Genomic DNA, 24,811 nt, shown 5'->3' with positions numbered 1-24,811 from the left:
CTGCATACCTAGCCTTGTAACACCACGCCCGCCCGTTCATTCGTCCATCTCGTCCATCTGTCGGTCTGAAGGAATCTGCACAATCGTCTAGACAATAAACACCACAAACGACGGGAAGCACAGTGCGGCCACAGGCACCAAACAAGGTAGCACCACGGACAAACGGGAATATTGGCACGAGAGACGTGCGCCATCTCGCCATGCTCCGTCAGGCACGCCCATCCTCCCGGCGTTGCTCAACCTGAGATGAAAAATCAATTTGCATTTGCCCCCCTTTACTTGTTTCCTGGTTGTTGGGAAACCCAACGATTGGCCGTAGTTGTCTATAATAATAGAAAAGAGAAAAAGAAGAGGGCCCAAAACGCCTGACGTGAGAGATAAGAAACTTACCACGGATCTGGTCAGCCCACCAGTCTTTCGGCGTCGAATCTGAGCAAATCTTGGTGGCCTTACCTCAGCTTCCGCCACCGCTAGGGGGCAATTCAAAAAGATGTCCTCGGAGATTTTCAGCAGTTCCTAGTCGTAATACGACCCAATACTCCGAGTACGTCTTGTAATCCAGGGCCAATTTTCACCTGTCGTGCATGAATCTAGAATATCGGTAGAGACTCGGTAGTCGGTGTCTAAAAGGCCTCCCCCCCGGTAGACACATGATTGTCACATGGAAAGTGGTATGGAATAGAAAACAGAATCTGCTTCAGATATCCAGGGTTGCCAGTTTCGAACTAGGACTGGTTGGTTAATATCAATACCTACCATCTACATCTCTGGTGTGCTCTGATTGTCAAAACGCTAGCTAATCAAGCTCATCATATAGTGCCGAAGTAGGTATGTATGTTCATATTCTTCATCCAGCTTACCGCTTTTGATCAATTCAAACTGGATGGCCTCGATCAATATAGGTAACTGTAATTGTCTTCGGCCATAGTATTGCTCGCCGAAGACGCACCAAGATCGACTTCAACATCGATACCAAGCGCTTACTGGATACGGCGTGTCCGGCTGCTCCTGGCAGTTGGAATTGATACGTGTAAAGGGGTCTGCGATTGCACGCGAATATTAAGAAAAATCCTTAAATATAGGTATAGGTAGTATTTCAAGACAGAAGCAGTTACACCTATAGGTTAAGGTACCTATATGTAAATAGTTAGTCTTGAGGCTCCCCTGAATTACAGCTACATGTTAATGAAATTCTGTAGTCTCAGGCCAGTACGGAACTTAATTTCCATCTTCCTGCTTTTCTGCGGCGACTTTGAACTTGAAATCTGTTGACTGAATGCTCGATTTTCTTTCTTGCTTTGGCGGATGGGTATCGGAACCGTTTCTTGGTGTATCGGGATGCCTTGCAATAATGCTAAATAACGCGACGAGGCGTTGATAACCGCCTTCTCCAATCAACAACGACCTTTACAGCGTCAGAGTTTGCAGCAGCTTGTAAGGCAGCATTTCACTCATCAAAGCTGTTACGTACGCTGCTACTCTGTTGCCTCTACCATTTCCATCACTCCTATCACATATACCTATATACTGGATGTTATATAAAATGGAGACCTTTTACACACTTTAGCGCTATATTTCTATTTGTGTATGCATGTTCATTTTGCGTCGCTGATTTTTTTTGTCTTCTCCTTGGATGCGTCTTTGGCAGCTGATAAACTACTAGAGGTGATCCGGCTTAGCCTGTTCCCATAGCGGATCATCCATTACCCGAATGAGTCGCAACGAAGGGGCATCTGCATTGGCATCAGCATCACCAGCATCCGCCTCTGCCGCAGCAAAACAGCGGTGTTGCGTTTTTGCTAAGCTGCTGTGCTGGACGCTACGAGAGCTCCCATTCGTGCTTGTACCTACTCCTGCGTCGTCATTCCCCACGGCTGGCTGGGGCAGGCAGCACTAATACTGCTTCTACGGTATTAGCCGTCTGCAAAAGCTTCGCTTCTATATGTAAGTGCATAGGGGCTTGTGCCTCATGCGGCCGCCCCTTGCTGCAGAAATCTCTGGGTATCTTATTCGATGGAGGGGCACAGCGTATAAAGCAGGGCATATGCTAGCACGTATTTTGAGAATACGGTGTACCAAGTGCTGGTCTCTGATGTACGGCGCTTGCATGTTGAAGCGCCATTGCCGAAAGCACGAATGTCGTCCAATGTAAGTCCAAGCACATGTATGTAGTGTAGAGTAGGTGCCAGGAGCTTTTTTGATGCCGTAAATCCTGCACGACAAAATGCCCATTTAATTGGAAAAATCAGGCACCACTTGAGCCCCACCATAGCAGTTGGTACAGTATTTACAGCTCCGTTTTCTTGTTGGAGATTGCTGATGAAATGCTGTGTGCCGTGCAGTAGAGTGCATGTGGCTAGGTGAGGGCGTATCGCCGCCCCGTCCAGCCATGTACACAGATGATACGGTATGATGTGATGCCAGCAAAACGTGGCTGGGCCATTGCATGCCTTGTCTGCGACCTCACCTACAGCACGCTGCATATAATTCAGAGCATCGCGGCTGGAGGTTTTTGGGCGGCCATGAGGTGCGGACGTGGTTGGGACGCCTCCTTAGAGGGGATCCCGGCATTAACGAAATTGGGTGGTTGGCAAAGCGTGAATAGCTAGCAATGTATAGCGCCAGCAGCGTTAACGCGTCCATCTGCCTGGGCGCTGCTTTCTTCTCTCTCTATTCCTTCTTCTCCTTTCATCGTGTCCTTCGTGTGCCTGAAAATGTCGCTTCTCCTTCTCACCTCTTTTCTCCCGCCCCTCGGCTCGTCATCTTTCACGTCATATCACGATATATCGAACCAGCGACGCCACGCAGCTTGAATACATACATACATGTGGCAAAGGCGGCCAAAGCCATCACATGGCAGTCTCTGCATCGAGTTGCCCGTCCAACCGCATGCTTTCTGATGGGACAGAGCCCGTCTACCAATGACAGCCTCGTGCCAGCCCAGGCAGTCTGGCTGACGCAGGATTTGACTCTCATCGCTGGTGCCAGCTAATGCGCGATAGCAGGCGGCCGGCCTCTCACCGTCGAACGTGTGGCGCGCTTCTCATGCACGCAGCGAGAGGGTGTGGCGGTGCGAACCGGTTGCGAACCAGTCCGAGCGCGAGGCCAGGCAAACAAAACGCTGGATTAATTTAATTAATTTTTCTGGTGTCTGCCGGCGCGCTGCTTATCCATCCCTGCACACGGTTTTGCGTGTGGTGCGTGATGACTTGTCAAATCCTTGTTTGCGAGCACGGAGCTCCGGGGCCCCATTGATCCGCCGCCAGGCCTGGATGTACCCGTGCCTTGTACCTGAGCCAAACTCCTCCCCCAAAATCCTGCCAACCCGCCAAACGGCCTGAATTAGGGAGAGGCGGCTAAGAGTGTCACTTTTAGTCACAAACCTCCCCAGAGGCCAATGGGCATTTTCGTCCTCATCGCCATCCTCGACATCGCCAGCGACCTTCGATTCCGACGACAAGCCTCCGCAGCTGCGCCCGTCTGGCGTCCCGGTGCCGCGTGCTGAGGGGAGCCGACAATTGACAACAACAAGGAGACGCAAAGAGAGGGGGGCTTCGACACACACGACGAGAGAGGCTGGCCGGACAGCGACGCCCAACCATATCCCGGCAGTTCGCTGTGCCTTATTTTTCGGGGCGCTGCTGCGACGCCACACATTTCAGAGTCGGTGAGGCAGGCTCTCGAGTTCCCGACGCCGCCTGGCAGATATCGCAATGGGTCGACGGGATCATGACGAGGAGCGGCCAAAGGTGCTCGAGTCGATGAAGCGCCGCACCAGCTCGGGCACCAGCGCTGGCAGCCGGACCAGCCCTAGCGCATTCCATCGCCGAGTCAGCAACCAGAGCCAGAGCACTCGCAGCACCAGCAGCGCCACCAGACGAGACAGCCTCGCCGGGTCCGAGACGCCGCCGCCGCTGATGCGGTCAAGTCCCAGCGTCGGGTCCTCCAGCTATGCATTTTCGGGGAGCAGCGTCCTGAGCCCCCTGCGAAGGGAGCTGGACGTCTCCCGCAGCCGCGAGGGCGACGTGCGGGCCGGCAAGCTGGAGCTGGCGAGACGCCTCAGCATGCTGGCACAGCGTCTGACGTACGGCGACAGCATGGAAGAGCTCATGGCGCTGGACAGCCAGGTCAACCAGATCGAGCAGGCCCTCGGCGGCGGCATCAGCACAGGCAGCATCTATGGGAGCCCGCCGCTGTCGCGAAAGCCTCGCCCGCTGAATCTGGAGACACCCGTGCGCAAGAACAGAAACAGCGACATGGACAGCAGCGCCATTTTCAGCTCACCGTCATCTCTGTTCCGCAATCGCTTTCCCGACCAAATGTCACCCACGCCCTCGTCATCCATCATGTATCATGATCGCCATGACGAGTCGGAGGAAGAAGAGGCCCCGCCACCGAAAAGCGGAATGACGGCGGCGCAGTCCAACAAGATCATTGGAGAGTTGATAAAGCTGAATGAAGAGCTCGACACCGTGGTGACCAATCTCACAGCCCGCCAGGAAGAGTCCGACGTGAGTATTTTCTCTTCATCCTCTCATTTCATTTCATCTCACTCTATTTTTATTTTCGTCTCATTTTCCTCATTCGTCTCCGTCACCACTCTCATTTCCGCACACACACTCACACACACACACACACACACACACGTAAATACATATATGCTGACTGGACCGTCGCAGCACATTCATAGGTTGTTGGTTGAACGGGCTGAGCGTGCTGCCCAACGTATCATTTTCCTGCAGAATCGCATTACTTATTTGTAAGCCAACCTTTTTGTTCCCACTTTTCACTTTCCGCTATGCATTTTCGCATTTTGCATTGCATTTCATTTTATTCATGAACTCACACACTTTATAGGGAAGACGAACTGCAGGAAAACGACAACGAGCTAACAAATCTCCGCGTCTGCCTCAAAGCTGTCGAGATTCAGTTACCACCCCATCCAGACAAAGAATTGCTGCGATCCTTTTCCGTCTTCAAGGAAGGCTATAGGGCCTATAAGAGGAAGCGTGCCCTTCGTTCTGCTAGGGTTAGCAACCTGGGTTACGATTCTTCGATTGCCTCCTCTTCATCAGCGAGGTGACCGCTGTCTATAAGTCCACGAGTATGACTAAAAATAAGATTGCCGCCGCCGCCATCAATCAGCGACGCTCTCACGATATTCGAAGTCGTCTACCACCAGAGAATTATGGCAAGCGATTCGACCAGGACTGACTTACGATGATGACGCAAGGCAACGGCGTTTTCTTTTGTTTGGATGGAGCGAAATGATAAAACGGGCGATGACGACTATGCTTTTCTTTTTCCACGATATGATTCACGAGACATCGATTTTACCAACCCTCCCCCCAGCCCTTGCTACGGCCTATTTCATTTTCGGTTGACTCATCTTTGTTTTTCTTGAGAATTTGAGTGCATCCCCTATCTCTTTTTCATTATGGACTGGGGCAAATTTTGGAACACGACAGACTGATTATATTTGCCCCCCTTTCTCTTTTCTGAACCTGCATGGGACACATTTTGTTCCATGACCGAAGCAAAAGCAAAGCAAAAGCAAAGAAAAAAAAAAACGCGAAGCGAGCGAGCATAACAGATTGAATTGCGGCTTTCGTTCTTTAATTCATTTTGTCCTTTTCACCCTTCTTTTCTTTTTTTTCTTTTGCCAGCATTTTTCCCCTTCTACCCCCGAAAACATGCAAAAAATCGATGGAGTCTATGTAATGGACGAACAAAAGCTACCATAATGTGGCCGACCTCTGTCAAACCCATTGTTGTTTTCCACAATTTTTCTTTTCTCATCACTGAAGTACAATGCTCTGTGACACACTCTTTATTCCCCCAATTTTCCTTTTTTTTGGGTCACCCTTTAAAGAGTGATTATTGTGTAAATCTTTTTATTACCATTTTTACAATCCTTTTCCGGCTGAGATGGAAAGAAGGAGAAGAAGAAGAACTCGTCATGATCTTTGTGAGAGGATGCACATGATAGACTCTCTTTACCACTCAGCCTCAATGAAAAGTAAAACAAATCGGGCAGGCATAGTGATGGGCGCAAGGCTGTTTTTATTCCCACGGATCGTTTTTGCTGTCATTTCCACATCTATATTGTTTGCTTCTTTCTTGTATTTAGTGTATGCGTTGTCTTTTATCTGTTTTTGTTTTACAGCTACAATTTGGGCATCGCATCAACAAAGTGTTTGTGTCTTGCGAGCGGAATATGACATTATTGCTTTGATTTCTTGTTTGTTTTTCTGTGGCAAATTGATATGCGCCCAGTCCCCCCTTTTTATATGTTTATACCTTTCACGTATAACTATTCTTTTCTGCCTGAAATTGTTATCAAAGGGCGGGAAAATTGGTGAAGACAGTGGAGATGGAGATATTAATGAAGTGGCTGTTATTAGCATTGAAAATATCAGAAAGAGAATATTTGTGTGAGGAGGAAGAGATGAGATGAAGAGAAATGACGAGTCTAAGTGGGAAGTGAGAGAAAAAAAAAAAACAGGAACAAAAAAAAAATATACACAGAGTTCCCCGACATTAGACATCTTTTTCTATCTTCATTTCAAATATTTTTTTTTTTTTTTTTTCAATTCATTATTAATATCCTAGATATAAAAACAAGCTATCGCTATTAATTATGCTATTCCAATCTTTTTGATCCACTACAACGCCCCAATACCCTTTGCCTGTAAATCGATTCAATCTTCTCTCCCAGGCAAACATAAAATACATGAAAATCCCATCTGGGATATAAATAAGTAAAAAAAATAAAAAAATGAAAGACTAACATCACCTTTCAGCCACGCTGCCTCTCCTCTCTCTCTCCCTCCGTCGCTCATCACTTCTTCCAGAGCTATATCTCTGCTCTACCGACTCGCTAGGGCTAGATGCCCTGTATCGTCTACTTCTATGACTGCGCCGTCCACTGCTCGACGGAGGAGGCGACCTCTCGCGCGGGCGGGAAGATCGATGACGGGAGTCGCGTTCTTTGGAGCGAGATGTGCGGTGGTGATGCTTGGACGACGAGGAGGAGCTTGAGCCGGAGGTGGAAGATGGCTGCTGCTGCTGCAGCTCGGAGTGGGATTTGACGACATCTGCGGGTATGGACGAGGATGTCGAGAAGGAGGATGAGGATGGCGATGTGGGGGATGCAGAGGAAGGGTAGATGATGGAGGATGGACGCAGGCGTGTCTGGTCGATGTAGCAGGCGTCCTTGTGGCGGCGAGTATCTTCCTTGAGGGCCTTGCTCGCCGCTGGAGGAAGTTTCTGCAGCGAAGCCGGGATATTAGAGCTGAGTGAATAGGCAAGCGGGTGAGGAGGCGGCACTTCAGGAGGCGGGACAGGCACTGTAGTAGTGATTCTGTTCCACTCTGAGAAAGACGAGGCCAGCAGGTCAAAAGCCCGAGCGTGGCCTCTTTCAGGGAAGAGCTGCCGAGGGAGTTGTCTGGGAAGAAGAAGAAGAGGCCTCTCGCCAGAGCTGCTGCTGCTGGCCCTTACGGGACTCCTGCTGCTGTGCCTGTTATCGTCTGCCAGGAGGGGGATGTCGGCGAGGACCATGTCCAGCCGCTTGGCCTCGCGGTCGGGGAATGCGCGGATCAGCAGCGTCATCCAGTCCTCGAAGCCGGTGGGCGTGAGGGACGGGATGATGGGTTTGGTGGTGATGGATTCCTGGACGAGGTGGTGCTCGCAGCGGAGGTCGGTGAAGAGGAATGAGAGGCCGCGGAGGGATTTGTGGTAGCGGGTGTCGAAGACGCCTGTGATAAAAGAAATCAGTATGATTATAGATGATATATGGGGGGAAAAGGGGGGGAGGCAACGTACGTTGGAAGGGGAAGAATTCATTGTCGAGCTTGTAGCGGGTGTAGAATTTGAAGAGTTTGTCGGGGGTGATGACGAGGGAATCTGTGGGGGAGTACTCTGCAATCTGAAAGGTTCGCATATAGAATTAGCTTTCTGTGCCCAAGGAGATGTATATATATACGTGTATGTCTTTGTGTGTGAGAGAGAAAAAGGACTGGTTATAACTTACAATGTAGTTTGCCAAGCCACGGAGAAATCTGCCCAGTGCAGGAGTAGGCTCATCCCTCTCGTTAAACAGTGCTCCCCATGTGGGAGCCTGTCTCTCAGACACAACAGGAGGCCTTGGCTGAGAAGGCAGCGAATGAGTTTGGTATAATTCAGGTTCACGCTCAGGCTCAGACTCAGGCTCAGGCTCGGGCTCGGGCGGGTCGGTGATGTAGTGTATAACAGGGGGTTGTTTGTCGGAGAAGTGAACTGTCGGGCGAGGAGACAGGCGAGGATCCTTTGGCTCGGCGGGGGGAGGGGATGAAGCCGTGGTGGAGTATGAGGAGTGGCTGCTGGGGGAGGACATGGCCGAGTCTGTGGAGGAGCTTGATGAGAGTGAAGAGGAGCGGCTGAGCGGCTGGGAGGTGCCGTCTTGAGCGGTGTCTTGAGATTCAGGCTCTGATGCTGAGTCCTCGTCTTCATCGTAGTCTTCCACGGTGGGCTGGTAGCGCTTCATGGAATCTTTCAGAGAGGCGGCATCATCATCATCATCATCATCGTCGCTGGACTGAGAGGATGGCGTGGGAGGGCAGTCATCAGAGACGCTGTGATATGAGGCGGCGTCATTGACTGTATAAGTTGGTTAACATTCGTTTATATGTATTAAAAAGGGGGGAAATTCTCATCTCATGGATCTGACTTACGCTCTCCTTTGACCTTGGCCACAAGCTCATCCAGCCACCGTGCGTTCCACTCCTCCATGGCAAGGCCCCTGACGACCTCTTCGACCTTCTTGTCCTTCATCTCGGACTTGTCTTTGCCGTGTGAAGAAGAGGGTGGAGAAGAAGGAGAAGGAGAAGAAGATGTGGAAATCTCGTTCTTGGTCATAACGTGCGATAGAACAGACTTGATGATGTCTCTGTACGGAAAAGACGACCGTCTTGAAGGCGCCCTTCGTCCAGACCCGACAGAGGCAGCGTCGTCTGAGAGGGCCTCTTTATCTTCGTCTTCATCTCTCTTCCGCTCTCGCCTTTGTCTTTGTCTGGAAACGGCGGTATGGCTCAAAGGCCGGCCATCCAGCTTCCCGTCACCGCCGCGCGGTGTTGGCGAGGTTGTGCTCCCATCTGCCGCCGACGGCAGAGGTCCGTGTAAGACCGTCGCCTCGGTAGCCATTTGATGTGGGTTACGGGGGCACGGCAGAAATTCTGGCACCACCAGGAGAAAAGAATTTGAAGAAGTATCTGCGGCAGTCGAGCCGGGGGAGAATGACAAGAATTTTGTTATCGGCAGTTGATGGTTGGGCCGTTTACTGTTTGATAGGCCGAGATAACCAGGAGAGAGGGTGGCAATATAGAGGAGGACACAGCGTTAGAGGTCCTAGGAGAGGGGTGACTAGATAGAAGAAGGGTTGTTTGTGTGAAGAAGAGGTTGAGAGAGAAGATGGAAGATGTGTATGAGAAGTGTTTTTTTTTTGTTGAGTCTGGTCGGAGGTTTGATTGCAGCTCTCGGGATTCACAAGGACGGGAAGCACAAAGAAATAAGAGGGAGGGCGATGGGGAAGCACACGGCAAATTATATGAAATTGATGAAGTGTCAAAAGAAGATAATTATAAAAAAAAGTCAGGCCAGATCAGGTACCCAAGTGGAAGGGGCAGTGAAACCGGCGGCTAGGAGGATAAAAAAAATTATAAGAGAAAAAGGAGGCACAGAGTCAAGCGTGTGGGAAACACAACATGATGACATCGCAGCCACTCTCTTGATCAAGAAGCTAACACTAAGATGTAACTTTTTCCCTTTTTTTTTGTCCACCCTTCGACGCGCCGGAGAAAAGAGCTGCGCGGCTTTCTTGGGAGAAACAAGTGGACGGACAACCTGGTTTGCCTTGGCCAAGGGTAGCTGGTACCTACTGCGCGCAACATTAGACGACGTGGTCGAGCAGGGTTCCAAGGCATTGGACAAAGAGTGCTGCTTGGAGGGGGACGCCCTTTGAGGCGAAACAGTCACCAAAGAAAAAAGCAGCCAAAAAAAGATTGGTCACGGCACCCCCCTCGTGGAGACTCGGTTTTACAAAAGGTACAGTATGTCTGTGGTACAGTACAGTACAGGGGTTTGCTATTTTTGCCAGCCTCTTCTCTCAGTCTCTATCTCTCTCTCCATGTACCTGTTTTTTTGACAGGGGACAAGGGGCGAGTTTTGGGAGACGACGGCAAACGACGAATGCGCTTCGGCAGCGTCAAGAGTGGCTGCGTTTTGGGTGAGACAGGGGGAAGAGAGAGCCAAAGAAAAGAAAGGAAGCGATTTGCATCATGATGGGCCCTGCGGCGATGGGGCCGTGCCTTTTGATATGTGTATGAGTTGGGTTGGTTGGGCTGCTGTGGCGGGAGTTGGGCAGGGCCCGCTCGAGATGATGTAAGTGGGCGATGGCGACGGTGCCTGTCTGTAAGGGAGGCTGATGGTACCTGCGGGATGGCTGGCGATGGGGTGTCTGTACGTGTACCACTGAAGAAGCAAGAGTCAGATGCCAAAGTCATTGCCGTGCTGCGGTGGCATCTTGTAGATGGAGGTAGAAGCTCGTGATAGTCTGTCTCTTGTTTGCCTTCACTTACATGACTAACTACTGCCACTTACACCACCACGAACCCTCATCACGGCCCAACTGAATCCTTCTCCTCCTCAATATTCCCCCTCTTCAACCCAAACCCAAGAAATCAAAGCGAAAGAAAAGCATCACAAGACTGCCCAAGTGCCAGGATCATCCCTCTTGTCAGTCTTCTCCTCTCCTCTCCTCCCAGCCAGCACCACTTGGAACGTAGAAAACGCCAAGCAGCAGCCCGGCCTGTCCACTCACGGACCTCGCCACAGCCCGCAAAGCCTCGCTCTGAATGGCCCCTGGTCCCTGTCCGGTGATTCGCTGGCCTGAGCCCAGTATGATTAGTTCCAGTCCAGTCCAGCCAAGCCTAGTCTGCAATAGTACTAACCGGATGGCCCTGTTGGCCCTGTTTTTGCTGCTTTTCTTGCTGTAGGGATGACTCCAGCATTGCAGTGTAACGATGAGGTAAGTCGGGGATTGGCCTGGAGCTGCTGGCTGCCGTGACACGTCCACCGTAGAGCAAAAAAAATCTCACGATTGCTGCTGCTGGGCTGCGTATCGTATTACTGCGGTAGTAGGTCGTATTTCTTTTCAGCTGCTGTGGACTTCTGTCGTCATACCCTCACTCATGTCGGCTCTTCGCCTTCTTTGTGCATTGTGCTTTAATGCAATGCATTATTCCGCGTTCCTCCTATGCAGGAATTTCATACTAACACCTAGCTATCATTCATCATCCATAGTCATCAGCCATTTTGATATACACTCTTGCATAGAGACTTACACCCGCAACACATCATGCTCTACGTGCTGCACAGGCAATGACTTACACCACGCATATCATTACACTCTGCATACCCCAATTCCATAGAGATCATCCCCGTCCTCATCCTCTACACAAATCACCACCGGGAGAGCTGAAAATCTTCCCCTCTCACTGCCAGCCACTAGCTCATAAACCCAGCTATCCCTAGGCATGTGGTATTATTAGTCCCTTCTATGTATGTATGTACATGCATCCGTGTACCGTAAACCATCATCATAGGGGACCCCTCCATCATCCGCATCATCAACTTCAACCCTGGACCTTGTCCAGCGCCGATCGCCTCGCCCAAAAGGAAAAACGCAACAACCACAGACGACCACGTATCCCCTTCCATCCCGTTATCTCTACATACATTACAAAGAGGCAAGGCAATAAAATGGCAAAACGATCAAAAAGCCATTGGCGTGCAGCCACCCGTTTTACCCATCGTTCGCCCGGCCCGATGCAGCTAAACCAAGATGAAAAAACTTGGATAAAACAAACTAGCAGACTCCCTCACATGCACTGCGTTAATATGTACCTGAGCGTAAAATATGTATGAAAATGGGGCAACGCATGAAAAGTATGTTCCGGAAGGTGAAATATCCGCAGGAATATACGAGCGCATCACCAACATCTTACTGCTTCCTCTTCCCCCCTCCCCCCTCTCTTTCAAGATAGACACGAGAGAGGCAAAAAAAGAGGATAGCTGCAGCTGTCTAGGCCCAAGACTAGATTCAACCCGGACACACTCTCTCCGCATGATGCCAGTTCATGCATCGCGTAGCTTCACTTTCCTTTTTTTGCCACTAGCGAAAAGAGCAGACGACGCAGGTGCCAGCTCTTTCTCTTGAGTCCCCGTCTAAGCCATTAGCAGTAATAGTAAGCATGTATTATGCAGCTTTGGACTTTGTAATGATCCCATTTTGAGCCTTGTTTTGGATATAGGCGAGCGAGAGAAGAGAGTGGAGATGGTGACAACAACCAACAACACACAAAGAGGAGTAAAACAAAGTGAGGCTGTTCTAATCTCCTAGCTCAACTGCGTCTAATTGGACCACACTCCGTGCTGTCATTCGCCCTCTCTATTCCCCCCCCAGTCCCGAAATTCCATTACTTTGCATATACGGAATTGAGAAACAAAAAGCAGTAAAAACATACAGTAATAATAAACCACTGTAAAAGAGACAAGACAAGACGTGCATGCATGGATACATGTGCAGGTTACAGCAAGGCGAAAATGGATGCTGCTGTCCTTATCTTCCTTGCCTTGCAAGACCTCCTGAAACAAAAAAAAAAAAAATGATCAATCGACCAAAAGACCCGGTTTTACCAAGGATTCGTAACATGGCTTGGGCTTGTTGGACCGGTTTCCTGCAGGGTTCAGACAAGTCCAGCAACCTGGATGGAGATGGAGGCGGACATGGAGATTTGAAATCGATCGAATCATTGACGTGGATACAGCGCATGTATGTACGTGTTCATGTATGTTATGTGGGTGATCGAGAATCTGCAAGACATAAGTCGCAGGCAGCAGGTTGTGCAACTCGATAGGACTCATCGTGAAGCGTGATAGATGAGGTTACATGAGACTCTTGTGTGGTTGCACTTTGGATCAGTTTTTTTTTTTGTTTCTTCCTAGCTCCGTCTGCTATCTATGGCCTAATAGTACTAGCTAGCTATCCAAGAATAAACCCATGGGATAAAAAACAAGAAAAGGGATACCAAAAGAGACAAAAATAATACTACAAGTTTGCACTTCCGTAGTAGTAGTAACTCCGGTCACTCACATGTCTAAACACAGACACAGACACAGACAGACACAGACACACAAGCAGGCAGACAGACAGATGCGGGCAAAAACTCCGTACTCACACACGTGCACTCACACTCACACTCACACTCACACTCGTCGCCTCACTCTCGTCACACCTTGTACAGCAAGTCGAGGAACCCTGTCGCCAGATCAACAACCACCCCCTTGTTCGGCAGCGATCCCGCCACGCCGTACAGCGCCGCCGAGTCGCCCATTGCCTTGCCCTTGGCCCCCTTGCCCTCCACCAGCCTGACCCTCTCCTTCTCGCGCTCCTCCTCCACGACCGTCTCCAAATCAGCAACCAGCCGCTCCCACACCTTCACTATGGGCATGGTCACTGCGACGTGGATGGCCGGTGGGCTCTGCAGCGCGTTAAGGTGCCAGCCCTTGGATGACATGCCGTCTGCGATATCGTACACGTTGAGCGTCTTGGACGAAAAGGCGACAACCGACACCAGCGGCTTGCCGATGAGGTCCAGCTCGCCGCCGAGCACGGGGCCGTTCTCAATCGCCTCGGCAATCTTCTTGGTGGCCCCCACAATCTTGACGCAGGCGTCCACGTAGCCCGCCTCACCCAGGCGCATCATGCTGGCCCAGCAGCCGGCAATCAGCGCTCCTGGCCGTGATCCTGCCAAGCCGGGCGAGGCGTAGACGCCCCCTGCCCAGTCGGGAGACACAAAGTACTGGTATGATCGCAGCTCGGCGTTGCGGTAGAGCACCGTGGAGCTGCCCTTGGGGGCGAAGCCGTACTTGTGCGTGTCGCAGCTGATACTGGTGACACCCTTGAGGCGGAAATCAAAGGGCGTCGACTCAAAGCCAGCCTTTTCAAGGTTGGCAATGACAAAGGAGCCGAGGCAGCAGTCCACGTGAAGGCAGAGCTTCTTGCGCAGTGCGAGCTTGCTCAGGGCTGAAATGTCATCGATGATGCCGTGGGGGAAGTTGGGCGCAGAACCAACAAGCATAACAGTGTTGCTGTTGATGAGGCGTGAGACGCGGCGAATATCTACCTGATACGAGGGAGCAGGGCAGTCTACGTAGTGAATCTTGATCTTGAAGTACTCGCCAGCCTTGCGGAAGGCCGTATGTGCGGTGGCCGGCAGGATCCTATACAATCATTAGTATACTATGCATATCATACTATGCCATAATTTGCAGATGGCACTTACATCTCGGGCTCCGTAACTCCACGCTCATTGTAGGCCTTTTGGCGTGCAGACAGCACAGCCATCAGGATACTCTCAGTGCCGCCGGAGGTTGTCACTCCAGCAGCTCCGATCGGGGCATGGAACATGTTGAGCACCATGCTCACAATCTCGGCCTCCATCTTGCGCACGCCAGGGAAGACATCCGGGTGGATTGGATTCGCCACGGTAAACTTGCCAAAGGCCTCGGCCTGCAGCTTGAGCAGCTCGTCCTCGCCATGGTACACCGCGCCAGACACAAAGCCATCCTCCCAGCGCGTATGGTCCATGTTGGCAAGGGCGTCGAGCTCTGCGCGCACCGCCTCGTCCGTCATGCCCTCCTTCGGCAGCGTCAGGTATCTCGTCTGGCCGGGGGGCACCAGCTTGTTGGACATCTTCTCGAGCGATTCCTTGACCTTCTTCTGCACCTGGCCGCGCACGCCCGGCGCGCGCAAAAAGTAGCCATAGAGCGTCCGTTCAATGTCGCGGTACAGCTCGAGGATGGCGCCGATGATGCCTCGGCCCTTGAGCTTCCACCACAGCCGCCGGGTATACCGGAGCACGAAGAAGAAGAAGAGGATGTTCTTGAGGCTGCGGCAGAGGAAAAAGAAGACGTCAGCAACAAGCGGATCCATCGCAATCGCCGCAGAACTCACAGGTCCAGGTTGATCATGCGGAGGGAGAGCGCCTGTCGGCGGCGCTTGACGCTCTCCAGACTGCCGCGGAGGCTCTGAGGAATGCGTGAGCTCCCTGGCATCGCGGCGGCGTTGTTTTTCGTTCGTTCCGTCTATGCTCGTCTAACAGGATGCTGGAGCAGCAGAGAGATCAATTCAAACAGGCCGGCATTGCACAACAGCAAAAGAAACGGAAATATCACTGCATGCAGCGCACCCAGGGCGGGGAGAGAGACAGGGCAATAAGAGCGTGAGGAGGACAAGCTTTGACGGCCTAGCAGACAAACAGTTGAAGCAACTTGCCACTAACACCAGCTGCTCTACGTACTTGGATGTACATCCGGCCCGCGGCAAAGGTACCCCCGCCGCCAGATTACCGCTGCCGAGTACATGCTTTCCCGCAATCAATTCGTCCAAGCAATCAATGATGCGCGTGTTCCGTGTTCCGGGAAAGAGCAAGTGGTCTTCGTCTCGAACCTGCCCAATCCCGCGCCTCGGCTGGCACGTATTGGCCCCGGAAAATACCCAATACGGGATAGCGCTCTGATATGACGCCCGCCTTCACATGTCCCAGCGGGACGGCCGCTAAGCCGAGACGGGACTGAAGCGAAGGATAAAAAACCCGCGGACGCCGTGAGATGCAAAGCCGGAGGACATGTTTGGGCTTTGTGCATGGGGTTAGTTGTTTACAATCCGTCTTTTTTCGTTAATAAGATTTAGAATCTGATATATTTAGTAGAATATATTAATGATTAGGTACTGATTATAAATACAACACCGCAATGTCGAAAACTTGTTCAGCACGCCATGTTCATCCAAGCTCTGTAACCGGATGGACCCGTGTAAGTAGTCTGGGCTGGGGATTGAGTTTGCTGTTTACCCACTTCGGCGCCATGACATGTCAAATCGATACGAGTCCTCAGGCTGAATGCGGTTGAGAATATACGTGTCGCCAAGTATTCGACCATAAAATACAAAGTAACGTTGATTGTTGAGTTTTCGAAAGACGGGGCATTGTCCCACCATCAAATTGCTCTGCATAGTGTGCTTGTACATACTCGGTCCTTGTTTTCTATTGTCTTATATATCAGACATATTATCAAGCGTTAATGGTAATAATATGCCACCTCATCTTAAAACACAAGTCAGATAGGCCAATGTCAAATCATTACTCCGACAGAGCACTGATATCCAGTATTCACATAGAGTAGTATTATCAAAAAAGTAGCCAAGCAGCTATAAGTAAAAGTACCCGCCCTTCCCCAAATATCAACCCATCCTCCACGCAGGACGAGTCCAATCAAAAAAAAGTAAAAAAAGACATAATTCATCAGCGTAATACCGTTTGCTTTATATATTGCCTCTCCTCCCCTCTCCTTCCCCATCTCCCTCCTGTTGGTAACAAACATCTTCGTTTTCTTTAGATACTCCAAATCGTTTATTTGCACCCCACCCCTGTATCATCTCTTTTTCAAATGTTTGCCCAAATCTCTTTCTTCCAAAGCTGTCGACGACACAACACGTTGTCAGCCAAGATAAAACGCCGTGGATGTATAGACTCCAGGAAGGATATATGCTCCGAACGAACGCCGGGTTATTACGCAAGAGTATCTTTTTTGTTTTGCTTTTTTGCCTTTGTGTGTTTCCTTGCCGCCGCCGCCGCAGTCGCCCGCCTTCCATATTTCCCAAGTATTTGTTTGTTCAATATATCTTTTTTGCCCATATTTTGCCTCCCAAACCTCTTCTTTTCCTGTGGTTATTTTTTTTCTCCTGGTAAATAAGTGGAATGCTTGCTCTCCGTTTAGTTGCCGAAAGCCGAGCTCCATTTCTTGTAGTAACTTGACGATTCGGTTTCGCAGCTGCCCTGGCCTGACTTGGCACAGCCCCAAAAGTAGACCACAAAGTCGCCGTCTTGGTATGCATCGCCTTGGTCGGTGCGCGTGTACGGGCCGAGTGTGCGCTGAGGCACGAGCGCCAGCTTCGAGAGGATGGTGGGGTGCCATTGAACAATATGTTCCTGTATTTCCTGCATTAGTTCTGCCTTCTTCTCCTCTCCCCATTTGCTTGTTCTCAGCTTCACTCACCAGAGCATGTCTCTCTGCCTTTTGGAAGTTGTAGCTTCGGTACAGAGGGTCCATCCAAGTCTCGATGAAGAACTTGCTCCATTCGCTGTTCCTCACAATCACGCTCCCAGCCACCAGGCCTGACCTGTCCTGGCTGACGATGAGATCAACATTATCCGCCCTCAAGTGCGAGAAGGTTCTGATAATGCTGTCCGGAGGAACAACAGGGTAGTTCTTGATCATCAAGCCCTCCAGCTTCCTCTGGCCCAGGATATGTTCCTCCAATGACTTGTTGACGTCCATGATGTAAGCGTCCTGGTCAAGATACCAGATGAACTTGCACTCGGGGAATTTGGTCAATGCGTGTCGCATAGCCATGAGCTTCGACCAGCTCTGTGGCGCTCCCTGAGTATCGTAGTCGTAGGCCTTGACGATAAATGCCTCGTATCCTGTATTATATACTGCGTGTCAGTCATTTCCGCGCATATTGGAACAATGGTATAGCGTGTCTTGAGACAAGAAGCGACAAAGCAGAGAGATGAAGAAGAGGGGCAACCCACCATGCTTGGCCGCATACTGCTCTCGGTTCTCTCTGATTGTTTTTAGATAGGCGTTATTGTATGAAGTCGGGTCAATGACTGTCACAATGACAACTGGCGGCTGGCCTGAAGGCACACGCTCGCGATCGGGGCGAGGAACGCTTGGATTTGAAAACAGCCAAAGCAGCGCAAATATCGCAAACGCAACAATGCCAATGGTCCTGAGCCGACTCCTTCGCAAGCCGGGCAGTCTCGTGGATCTGGGTCGGAAGGGAGGCGGGTTGGAGCTCTTGCGAGCAGGATAGGCGTAGTGCATCTTGACGGTTCGAGGGGGGGATCTCGTATCTCGTATCCCCAACGCAGCAGCCTGTTTTGCCAAGGATTTGGATCGATTGAAGCGGTTTCTTTTCGAGTTCTTCTTGTTTCGTCTCGTCGCCGTGTATTAAGTCAGATTGTGCAGTCGAATCGCTAAATTGCAGAGGTGGTAGGATGCGAGAGTCGCTTCAAGGCGTCTTCTATCGTCCTGAGACCAGCTGTGCGACGGCCGATAAGGAGAGCGAGCGGAGGCCGGTCCGTGACAGCCACCGTCTGCAGCGTCCGTCGATAGAAGCTCGTGCGAAAGAAGAAAAAAAATCAATAAAATCAAGAACCCAAATCGAATCGAATTAAACGAGTGGCGGGATGATTGTTACGGGCCGCTGCGAAAAAAAGGCGATTTCGCGCGCGGTGAGGCGATGGCGAACGACGATCCCTTATGACATTTGTACTGCTGCTATTATTAGGGGTCTCTTTTTTTCGGTCAGTGTTAGCTGGCCTGGAACACGAGGTGCCGGCGCCGGGAGTACGAATCGCCGGCCCAGCCAGTGCTTGCAAACGGCGCCCTGTCCTTGCGGCGTCGCCTCGTATTTTTGCTAGCACTGCATACGGACTCGGGCGCCGAAGTTGACGGGCTAGTACTAAGGAGGAGATGTGATTCAGGCGTTATCGCAGAGACGGGATGAGGCTGATAAGGGCGAGGCTTTTTCAGAACTATGAAGTGTACTTTGTACCTCGTGTTAGGCGGCATACGAGCTAGATGTACAAGTCGAAGCAGTGTCTAATCTACCTGCCATAACAACATCATTGATTAGGTACATGACACCTGAAGGACTCAATAGTTTAACGGGTATAATGGTTACATTGAAAAACAAGAATTATAGTAAATCATAAATTATACAGTCAACACTCTATGTAACAAAATGTGCCGGGCTGTCCAAATGATGCTGCTTAAAGGTAGGTGTACTATGGCGTACGGAGCAGATACTCGCTGGAATCGCAGTGTCTTGAATCCCCAAGGGGCTTCTCGAGCACGCAAAAACGCACCGGCAAATCTCATACCATGCCAGCGGACAAAGAACCAAGACGGCCTTTGCCCAAGGCAATGGTAGAGCGTCGCTATTTGCACGCAGACTAGTTGGCTTGACACGGAAGAGCGAGTTCGAGACAACTTAAGAGTGTGCAAAACGTTGGGATATCGTCAACATAAGGGTGGAAAGCAATGGTAGATCCGCATGGAAGGCAGCAAAGTTTCATCATTGGTCCTTCCTTTCGTCCTCATCAAGGTCACCGTCATCGTCGTCAGCGCCGACATCCAAGACTCTCTCACTCACATTCTTCAGCACTCGTTCACTGAGCTTCTTGACCCCTTTCCATATTCCCATCAGGGCGGTAAAGGCCCCGATAATGACAAACAAAATGCTGATGTTTTCAACTCTTGCTCTTCCGCCTTCCTGGCGTCGGCCCGTCATGCTGCGCAGGTTCCACCAATGCCACGGCGAGACGGCGAGCATGGATTTGAAGATGCCGACGAGCCCAAGGGAGAAGAAGCCCTTTGTGAAATGCTCCACCCATGTCGTCGGCGGCTCCCAATCTGGCTCCTGAAGCGCTTCAATATCCGTCACCACGCTCGTAACGGTTTCGCTGATTGTACCGACGGGATCAACCCAAAGATTGATGAGCGGGTCTGCCAGAAATCCCAGAAAGAATATGCTGACAACAAGTATAGCCACCGTCAGCCCGGCCTGAGCCCATTTGCTACTTAGCATCGAGGCCCAATGGAGGCGCACCAGTCGATAGGAGAACTTGCACGTTGGGCATTGCCAGTAGTTTCTTTGGGCCGTGGGGTTTGATAGCCGCCAAGAATTGAGACATCCCTCATGCACATATTTCTGCGATCCCTTGCACTTGCAGGGGGACAAAAGCCTTCCTAGCTCGGCGTCATCGGATACGTATACCGGCTTGCCCGAATTTGAAGGGTATTTTGGTTCCACGACATCGAGGCAAATACGACAGGTTCGTGGCTTATATCGCCTCTGCTTGTGCGAAGCGTCTTGCGGCGGCTGACTCTGAGCTTGTGCAGATGCATGCTCTCTCTCGTTGTCAGATGCTGTCCACTCATCTGGATACGTCGTAAAAGTCTTGTCATGAACCGACGACTGATACGGCGTTCGGGCTCGCTCGCCAAACCAATCCATCACGGCTGCAATTTCTCTCCAAGTAGCAGTAAGCAGTTGCGGGGTCAGCTTTCGACGCGTCCAAAGTGACAGAAAGTCAGAAATAGGCTCTCAGCCAGCTGGTAACGCAATAAGTAGTATCAAGAAGAAGAAGGATGACAAAGGGAGAGCAGCTGGTAGCTTCACATGGTACGAAGTAGTAGTACCTGGCGAATTGTCTGGTCAGGCAGCAGTGCGGGAAAGGAAGAAGAGCAACGCGTCAAGTCTTCACATTGATAGCAGTAGAAGAGGCCACTTCATCGATTTCCGCATCACATTCCATGTAGCTCAGCTAGCCGAGTTCTCCGGCTGCGTGACTGCGGAAAAGGATTTTTCTCTGGCGGAGTTTGGACGACGAGAAAAGCTCAAGCACCAAAAGTGGTAGTGCTGGAGGTTCCATCAAAGCTCCCCCCACCGGAACTCGGCAAAATAAAAGCTCCGCAGCCAGCCCACTGCCTGGCAAGCTTGACGCGCAGCTCAGTGTGCCTGCTGCCGCCAGTGGGATTCCACTGTGTTGCAGCAGAGCAGCTCGGGTCAGAATAGCTTCATCAACACTCGAGAAGAAGCATTTGGCGCACCGCATATCAAAGCAATTGACCCGATAGATTCTCGGCAGGCTTCTAGACATGGCTGACAGATACTCCTTCTCTCTGACCACATTCTCGCCCAGGTACGCAGGCTGATGTCATCTCCATCTCCCTCTCCATCTCCCAAAAGACCCCTCTACTGACCTTGTTCCCTTCGACAGCGGCAAGCTGGTACAAATCGGTACGCATAGCTCTTGGCAACCGGACCCATCGTTGGAGCTATCCAGATGGTCATACAGTTGGAATGGTTTGGAATAGGGCTGACATGCTGATTTCTGTCTTGCAGAGTATGCGCTGAATGCGGTCAACCAGGGCATCACTGCTCTGGGTATTAAAGGTATGGCTTGCCAGCGCAGCGAACAGATGACCGGCTAGCTAATCAGATGAGACCTACAGCCACGAATGGCATCGTCCTCGCTACCGAAAAGAAATCGTCCTCTCCCCTCGCCGACCAGAGCAGTCTGTCTAAGATTAGCCACATCACTCCCAACATCGGCACCGTATACTCCGGCATGGGACCCGACTACAGAGTACTAGTCGACAGAGCGCGCAAGGTTGCACACACGGGATACAAGCGTATCTACAACGAATACCCTCCTACCAGAATACTCGTGCAGGATGTGGCCAGAGTCATGCAAGAGGCCACCCAGTCAGCTGGTGTTCGACCATATGGTGTCAGTATGCTGGTTGCCGGCTGGGACGAGGGCATCGACCCCGAAGAGGAGGAGACCGAGATCAAGGAGGGTGAGGAAGTGAAGAAGACAAAAAAGACGGGAGGAATTCACAAGGGAGGACCCATGCTGTACCAAGTTGACCCCACGGGCAGCTATTTCCCCTGGAAGGCCACAGCCATTGGCAAGAGTGCGACCAAGGCCAAGACCTTTTTGGAGAAGAGATATTCCGAGGAGCTGGAGCTGGAAGATGCTATTCACATTGCTCTGCTGACGCTCAAGGACAACATTGAGGGTGAAATGAGCGGTGATTCTATTGAGATTGGTAGGTCTTCTCCCCTTGCATGATAGGTATATATATTGCGATTGGCGTTTGCGTGTTGCTGACAGTTCATTACTTCTTTAGGCATTGTTGGACCCCCGGCTCACCATCTGCTGGGCGTTGAAGGCGTTGAGGGTGCCACTGGCCCCCGGTTTAGAAAGTTGACTCCCCAGGAGATTGAGGATTACTTGTCAAGTCTATGATAGACATACCCATGCTCTGAATAATGATAAAGCAGGCTTTGATGTATACCAATGAGACATAAAAGCTTAATACAAAAAAGAATTTGGCACGATAGAGGTTTACTTTTTGCTGGCTACCTACCCCTGGTAGTCGAAGCCACTGGGCCAATTCTAAAGCAAAGAATGCGTAAAGCGTTACCGCTTCTTGAATGTGAAATGTCATATTCTCGAACGCTCGTCGAGCAGACAAACAAATACACATCTTTCTCCAGAGTCTATCCTTGATTTGAGCTTTAGCAAACTGCTGTGGCAACTCATTCATGTCTTGGCGGTTGGAATAAAAGGTGCCAATTCTACTATAGACATGCCCATGTTCTGAGTAATGATATACAGGCTTTTGTGTAAATAACGAGGCATAAAAGCTTCATTGACAAAAATATTTAGCACGATGAATGGCTACTTCCAGTCAGTTGTCTCTCATGGAAGCTGTACCCAGTGCTGAAACAGAGAGAGCAATAAAAGCGTCAATGCTTCTTGCATGTAAAGCAACACACGCCCGGATGCTTCTGAATAGAGCACTCCAAATAAACAAATCTCCTCCTTTCCCCCTTTCAGTAGGCTCTGCTGCGACAACAAAGCCATCTATGATTTGGCGGTCAGAATGAAAGACGCTCGCGGACCAGCCGCCACACCCACAATCTCATATCCATCTGCAGCGAGGAACGGAACTCTCATCCATGTCTCTGCTCTTTCAACTTCTTTCCCAAGCCCAAGCTGACCATTACCATTCTCACCAATCACATAGATTAGTCCATCCAGGGTCAGTGCAATGGCATGAGCTTCTCCCAAGGCAACATCCACGACGTCTTTTCCACCGTCGACTTCCGTATAGTTGGGCACGCCCGACAGCTCTTGAAAAGCATGTCCCCGACGACGAGTCTGGGAGCTACTTGCTGATGTTTTCGAAGCTGCCGATGGCGGAGAGCAGCCCCAGACGTAGACGCTGCGGCTGGTGCTCGTCAGCGCCGCCACAGCAGTTCCGCCGGCGGTGACGAGCTTGACTGGGTCATCGGCCGACGCGATGTCATTGAGGTCGGGTACCGGGCCCGGCTTATCAGATGGTCTGTAGGGCTCGGTTGACCGGGTTAGTGGGACACGAAGTCCGGTGTGCGTCGGGGGAAGAGGAAGGGGTTTTCTACCCTATGGGGGGTTTTTTTTTTCTTGGCTTACCGATCTGGAGTATCAGTGTCTCTTCCGAGACAAGCTTCAAAGCGAGAGTCGCCAAAAGTAGAGACCGAGCCGTCAGAATGGAGGATGACGAAGCCGGTGTCGAACGCAGCGACTTGCGTGGCTGGAGGGTGGCAGTCGAAGATGGACTCAGGCTGGGCGCCGGCTCTTCGAGACGATAAGGACGAGTACTTTACCAGCTTGTTGCTGTCGTTGCCGTCGCCATCTTTGTCGGGGACAATGGCTAAAAGTTCCCCGGAGGCAGTTTCGGCTGACGTGTAGAGAAACTCGGCCTCGGCTTCTTCCAGGGTTTTGGGGCCTAAGCCGGCGACGATGAGGCCCCATCTCGATGAACTGCAAAAGGACCAGTTTGTTAGCATAAGCGAAATCGGAGCGTGTCTGCTTGCTTCAGACGGAGTTAATATAATGTGAGTTATTATATACCGATGGTGTAAGTGAGTCGAGAGACTGGTCGTTTGATAGTCGTTGCGGAAAGAACTTTTGTAAAGCGAGGGAGGTCATGAGGCTCCTCCTTTGAGATTTGGGCATCTTGACTGACGTAGCAATTGATGGAGAGCTGGTGCCAGGCGTTGAAGCCTGCTGCGAAAAGGTCCATGGATCGGATACGCGGGTTTGCCAGTTGCATGGTTAAAGCGGCTGGTGGATCAGGAAGGGATATCGACAGGAAAGCCAATTGGCCTTTTTTTTTATGAACTACAAAGAGCCCTGTGAGTGACAAAACGAGGCTGCCTGGTGACTAGCCTCGATGCTACGACACCATTTTGGCGATTGGCTGCAGAAAAGGGTTGTTTTTTTTTTTTTCTGTTTTCATCACAGTAGAGGAACGGCGACTGTTTTACAATCCTGGGTGCTGATGCAGGCCTCGTGGCATCAAGAGCGGCTGCTCGGACAGATTCAATTGATGCCTGCAGAGTAGATGGATTGGATCATGCGGCCAATGAGGAAGCGAATCTCAATTGGGCAGAAATGCTACCTCGTACATGATTGACGGCTCTTTTACGATTGCAGCGGGCCATTCTCTTGCCTCTTTCTGTATCCTTGACGCTACATTGAAATTTTCTCGTCGTCTTGAGGTAAATATTTACACGCATCCTTGGCAGTCATCTGCTCTGCTGCGTGCACTCATTGGGTGTAAGTCGAACTGGCGTATTACTCCGGGCCCGTTAACTTGGGGCGTATAACCCCCACTAGCACGGATTATTTATAGCGAATCGTACGGCGCTAGGCTCCGTGATTTCACGGCCTGTGAGCCATATCCGAATGATGACTCTTATGACTCCCCCAGGCTGCATAAGAGCACGGAACACCGCGGCGGTAGATCGGCAGTAAGGGCGTCTGTTCTGGCGAGTTCCTTAAATGATAAGATCCGTGATGGTGGGTCGATAATTCCCGAGCAGGTGGAGGAAGTGCCGGCCGAGTGTGGCTTGTACATACATGGATGGCATCGAGATGGTTGGTTGGCTATATCAGACGAGGTGCGTTTTCGAGCGCATTTTCGATTACATCTACAGTCACAGGCTGTTGTATCTACATTGCTGTGACAATATATAGCTTTGCAAGTCGAATTGGAAACTAACTAAAGGTGCGTTCTTTTTCAA

General features: G+C 50.9%; 8 protein-coding genes across 8 annotated transcripts; 3 read left to right on the top strand and 5 right to left on the bottom strand.

Moving 5' to 3' along the window:
* Positions 1-2,611: 2,611 nt before the first annotated feature.
* On the top strand, positions 2,612-2,992 carry TrAFT101_010968 (uncharacterized protein; the record flags this gene model as incomplete). Its single annotated transcript, XM_066129109.1, has 1 exon — positions 2,612-2,992. The coding sequence occupies one exon, from the start codon at positions 2,612-2,614 to the stop codon at positions 2,990-2,992; it is 381 nt and encodes a 126-aa protein (XP_065985239.1).
* A 721-nt stretch (positions 2,993-3,713) lies between these two features.
* On the top strand, positions 3,714-5,083 carry TrAFT101_010967 (uncharacterized protein; the record flags this gene model as incomplete). Its single annotated transcript, XM_024903785.2, has 3 exons — positions 3,714-4,511; positions 4,680-4,759; positions 4,858-5,083. 3 exons carry the CDS (start codon positions 3,714-3,716, stop codon positions 5,081-5,083), a joined length of 1,104 nt encoding a protein of 367 aa, XP_024756910.1.
* Positions 5,084-6,588: 1,505 nt separating this feature from the next.
* TrAFT101_010966 (uncharacterized protein) lies at positions 6,589-10,172 on the bottom strand. Its single transcript, XM_024900986.2, has 4 exons — positions 8,712-10,172; positions 8,033-8,637; positions 7,825-7,927; positions 6,589-7,757 (listed from the first exon to the last, which is right to left on the bottom strand). The coding sequence occupies exons 1-4, from the start codon at positions 9,178-9,180 to the stop codon at positions 6,793-6,795; spliced, it is 2,142 nt and encodes a 713-aa protein (XP_024756909.2). The 5' UTR covers positions 9,181-10,172; the 3' UTR covers positions 6,589-6,792.
* A 2,864-nt stretch (positions 10,173-13,036) lies between these two features.
* On the bottom strand, positions 13,037-15,418 carry TrAFT101_010965 (uncharacterized protein). The gene is made up of 3 exons (XM_024908764.2): positions 15,053-15,418; positions 14,382-14,987; positions 13,037-14,319 (listed from the first exon to the last, which is right to left on the bottom strand). Exons 1-3 carry the CDS (start codon positions 15,151-15,153, stop codon positions 13,326-13,328), a joined length of 1,701 nt encoding a protein of 566 aa, XP_024756908.2. The 5' UTR covers positions 15,154-15,418; the 3' UTR covers positions 13,037-13,325.
* An 805-nt stretch (positions 15,419-16,223) lies between these two features.
* TrAFT101_010964 (uncharacterized protein) lies at positions 16,224-18,513 on the bottom strand. Its single transcript, XM_024901054.2, has 3 exons — positions 17,694-18,513; positions 17,155-17,582; positions 16,224-17,087 (listed from the first exon to the last, which is right to left on the bottom strand). Exons 1-3 carry the CDS (start codon positions 17,986-17,988, stop codon positions 16,872-16,874), a joined length of 939 nt encoding a protein of 312 aa, XP_024756907.1. The 5' UTR covers positions 17,989-18,513; the 3' UTR covers positions 16,224-16,871.
* Positions 18,514-18,818: 305 nt separating this feature from the next.
* Positions 18,819-20,571, bottom strand: TrAFT101_010963 (uncharacterized protein). The gene has a single exon (XM_024908763.2). The coding sequence runs from the start codon at positions 20,183-20,185 to the stop codon at positions 19,244-19,246; it is 942 nt and encodes a 313-aa protein (XP_024756905.2). The 5' UTR covers positions 20,186-20,571; the 3' UTR covers positions 18,819-19,243.
* Positions 20,572-20,719: 148 nt separating this feature from the next.
* PCA2 (putative proteasome subunit alpha type-2) lies at positions 20,720-22,459 on the top strand. The gene is made up of 5 exons (XM_024901034.2): positions 20,720-20,873; positions 20,952-20,971; positions 21,077-21,127; positions 21,187-21,786; positions 21,868-22,459. The coding sequence occupies exons 1-5, from the start codon at positions 20,830-20,832 to the stop codon at positions 21,984-21,986; spliced, it is 834 nt and encodes a 277-aa protein (XP_024756904.1). The 5' UTR covers positions 20,720-20,829; the 3' UTR covers positions 21,987-22,459.
* A 148-nt stretch (positions 22,460-22,607) lies between these two features.
* On the bottom strand, positions 22,608-24,339 carry TrAFT101_010961 (uncharacterized protein; the record flags this gene model as incomplete). Its single annotated transcript, XM_066129108.1, has 3 exons — positions 22,608-23,088; positions 23,196-23,546; positions 24,299-24,339. The coding sequence occupies 3 exons, from the start codon at positions 24,337-24,339 to the stop codon at positions 22,608-22,610; spliced, it is 873 nt and encodes a 290-aa protein (XP_065985238.1).
* Between the last annotated feature and the right edge of the window lie 472 nt (positions 24,340-24,811).

The sequence above is a fragment of the Trichoderma asperellum genome, chromosome 7, assembly GCF_020647865.1.
Source record: "Trichoderma asperellum chromosome 7, complete sequence".
NCBI lineage: Eukaryota > Fungi > Ascomycota > Sordariomycetes > Hypocreales > Hypocreaceae > Trichoderma > Trichoderma asperellum.
This window is presented reverse-complemented; position numbering and strand designations above follow the sequence as displayed.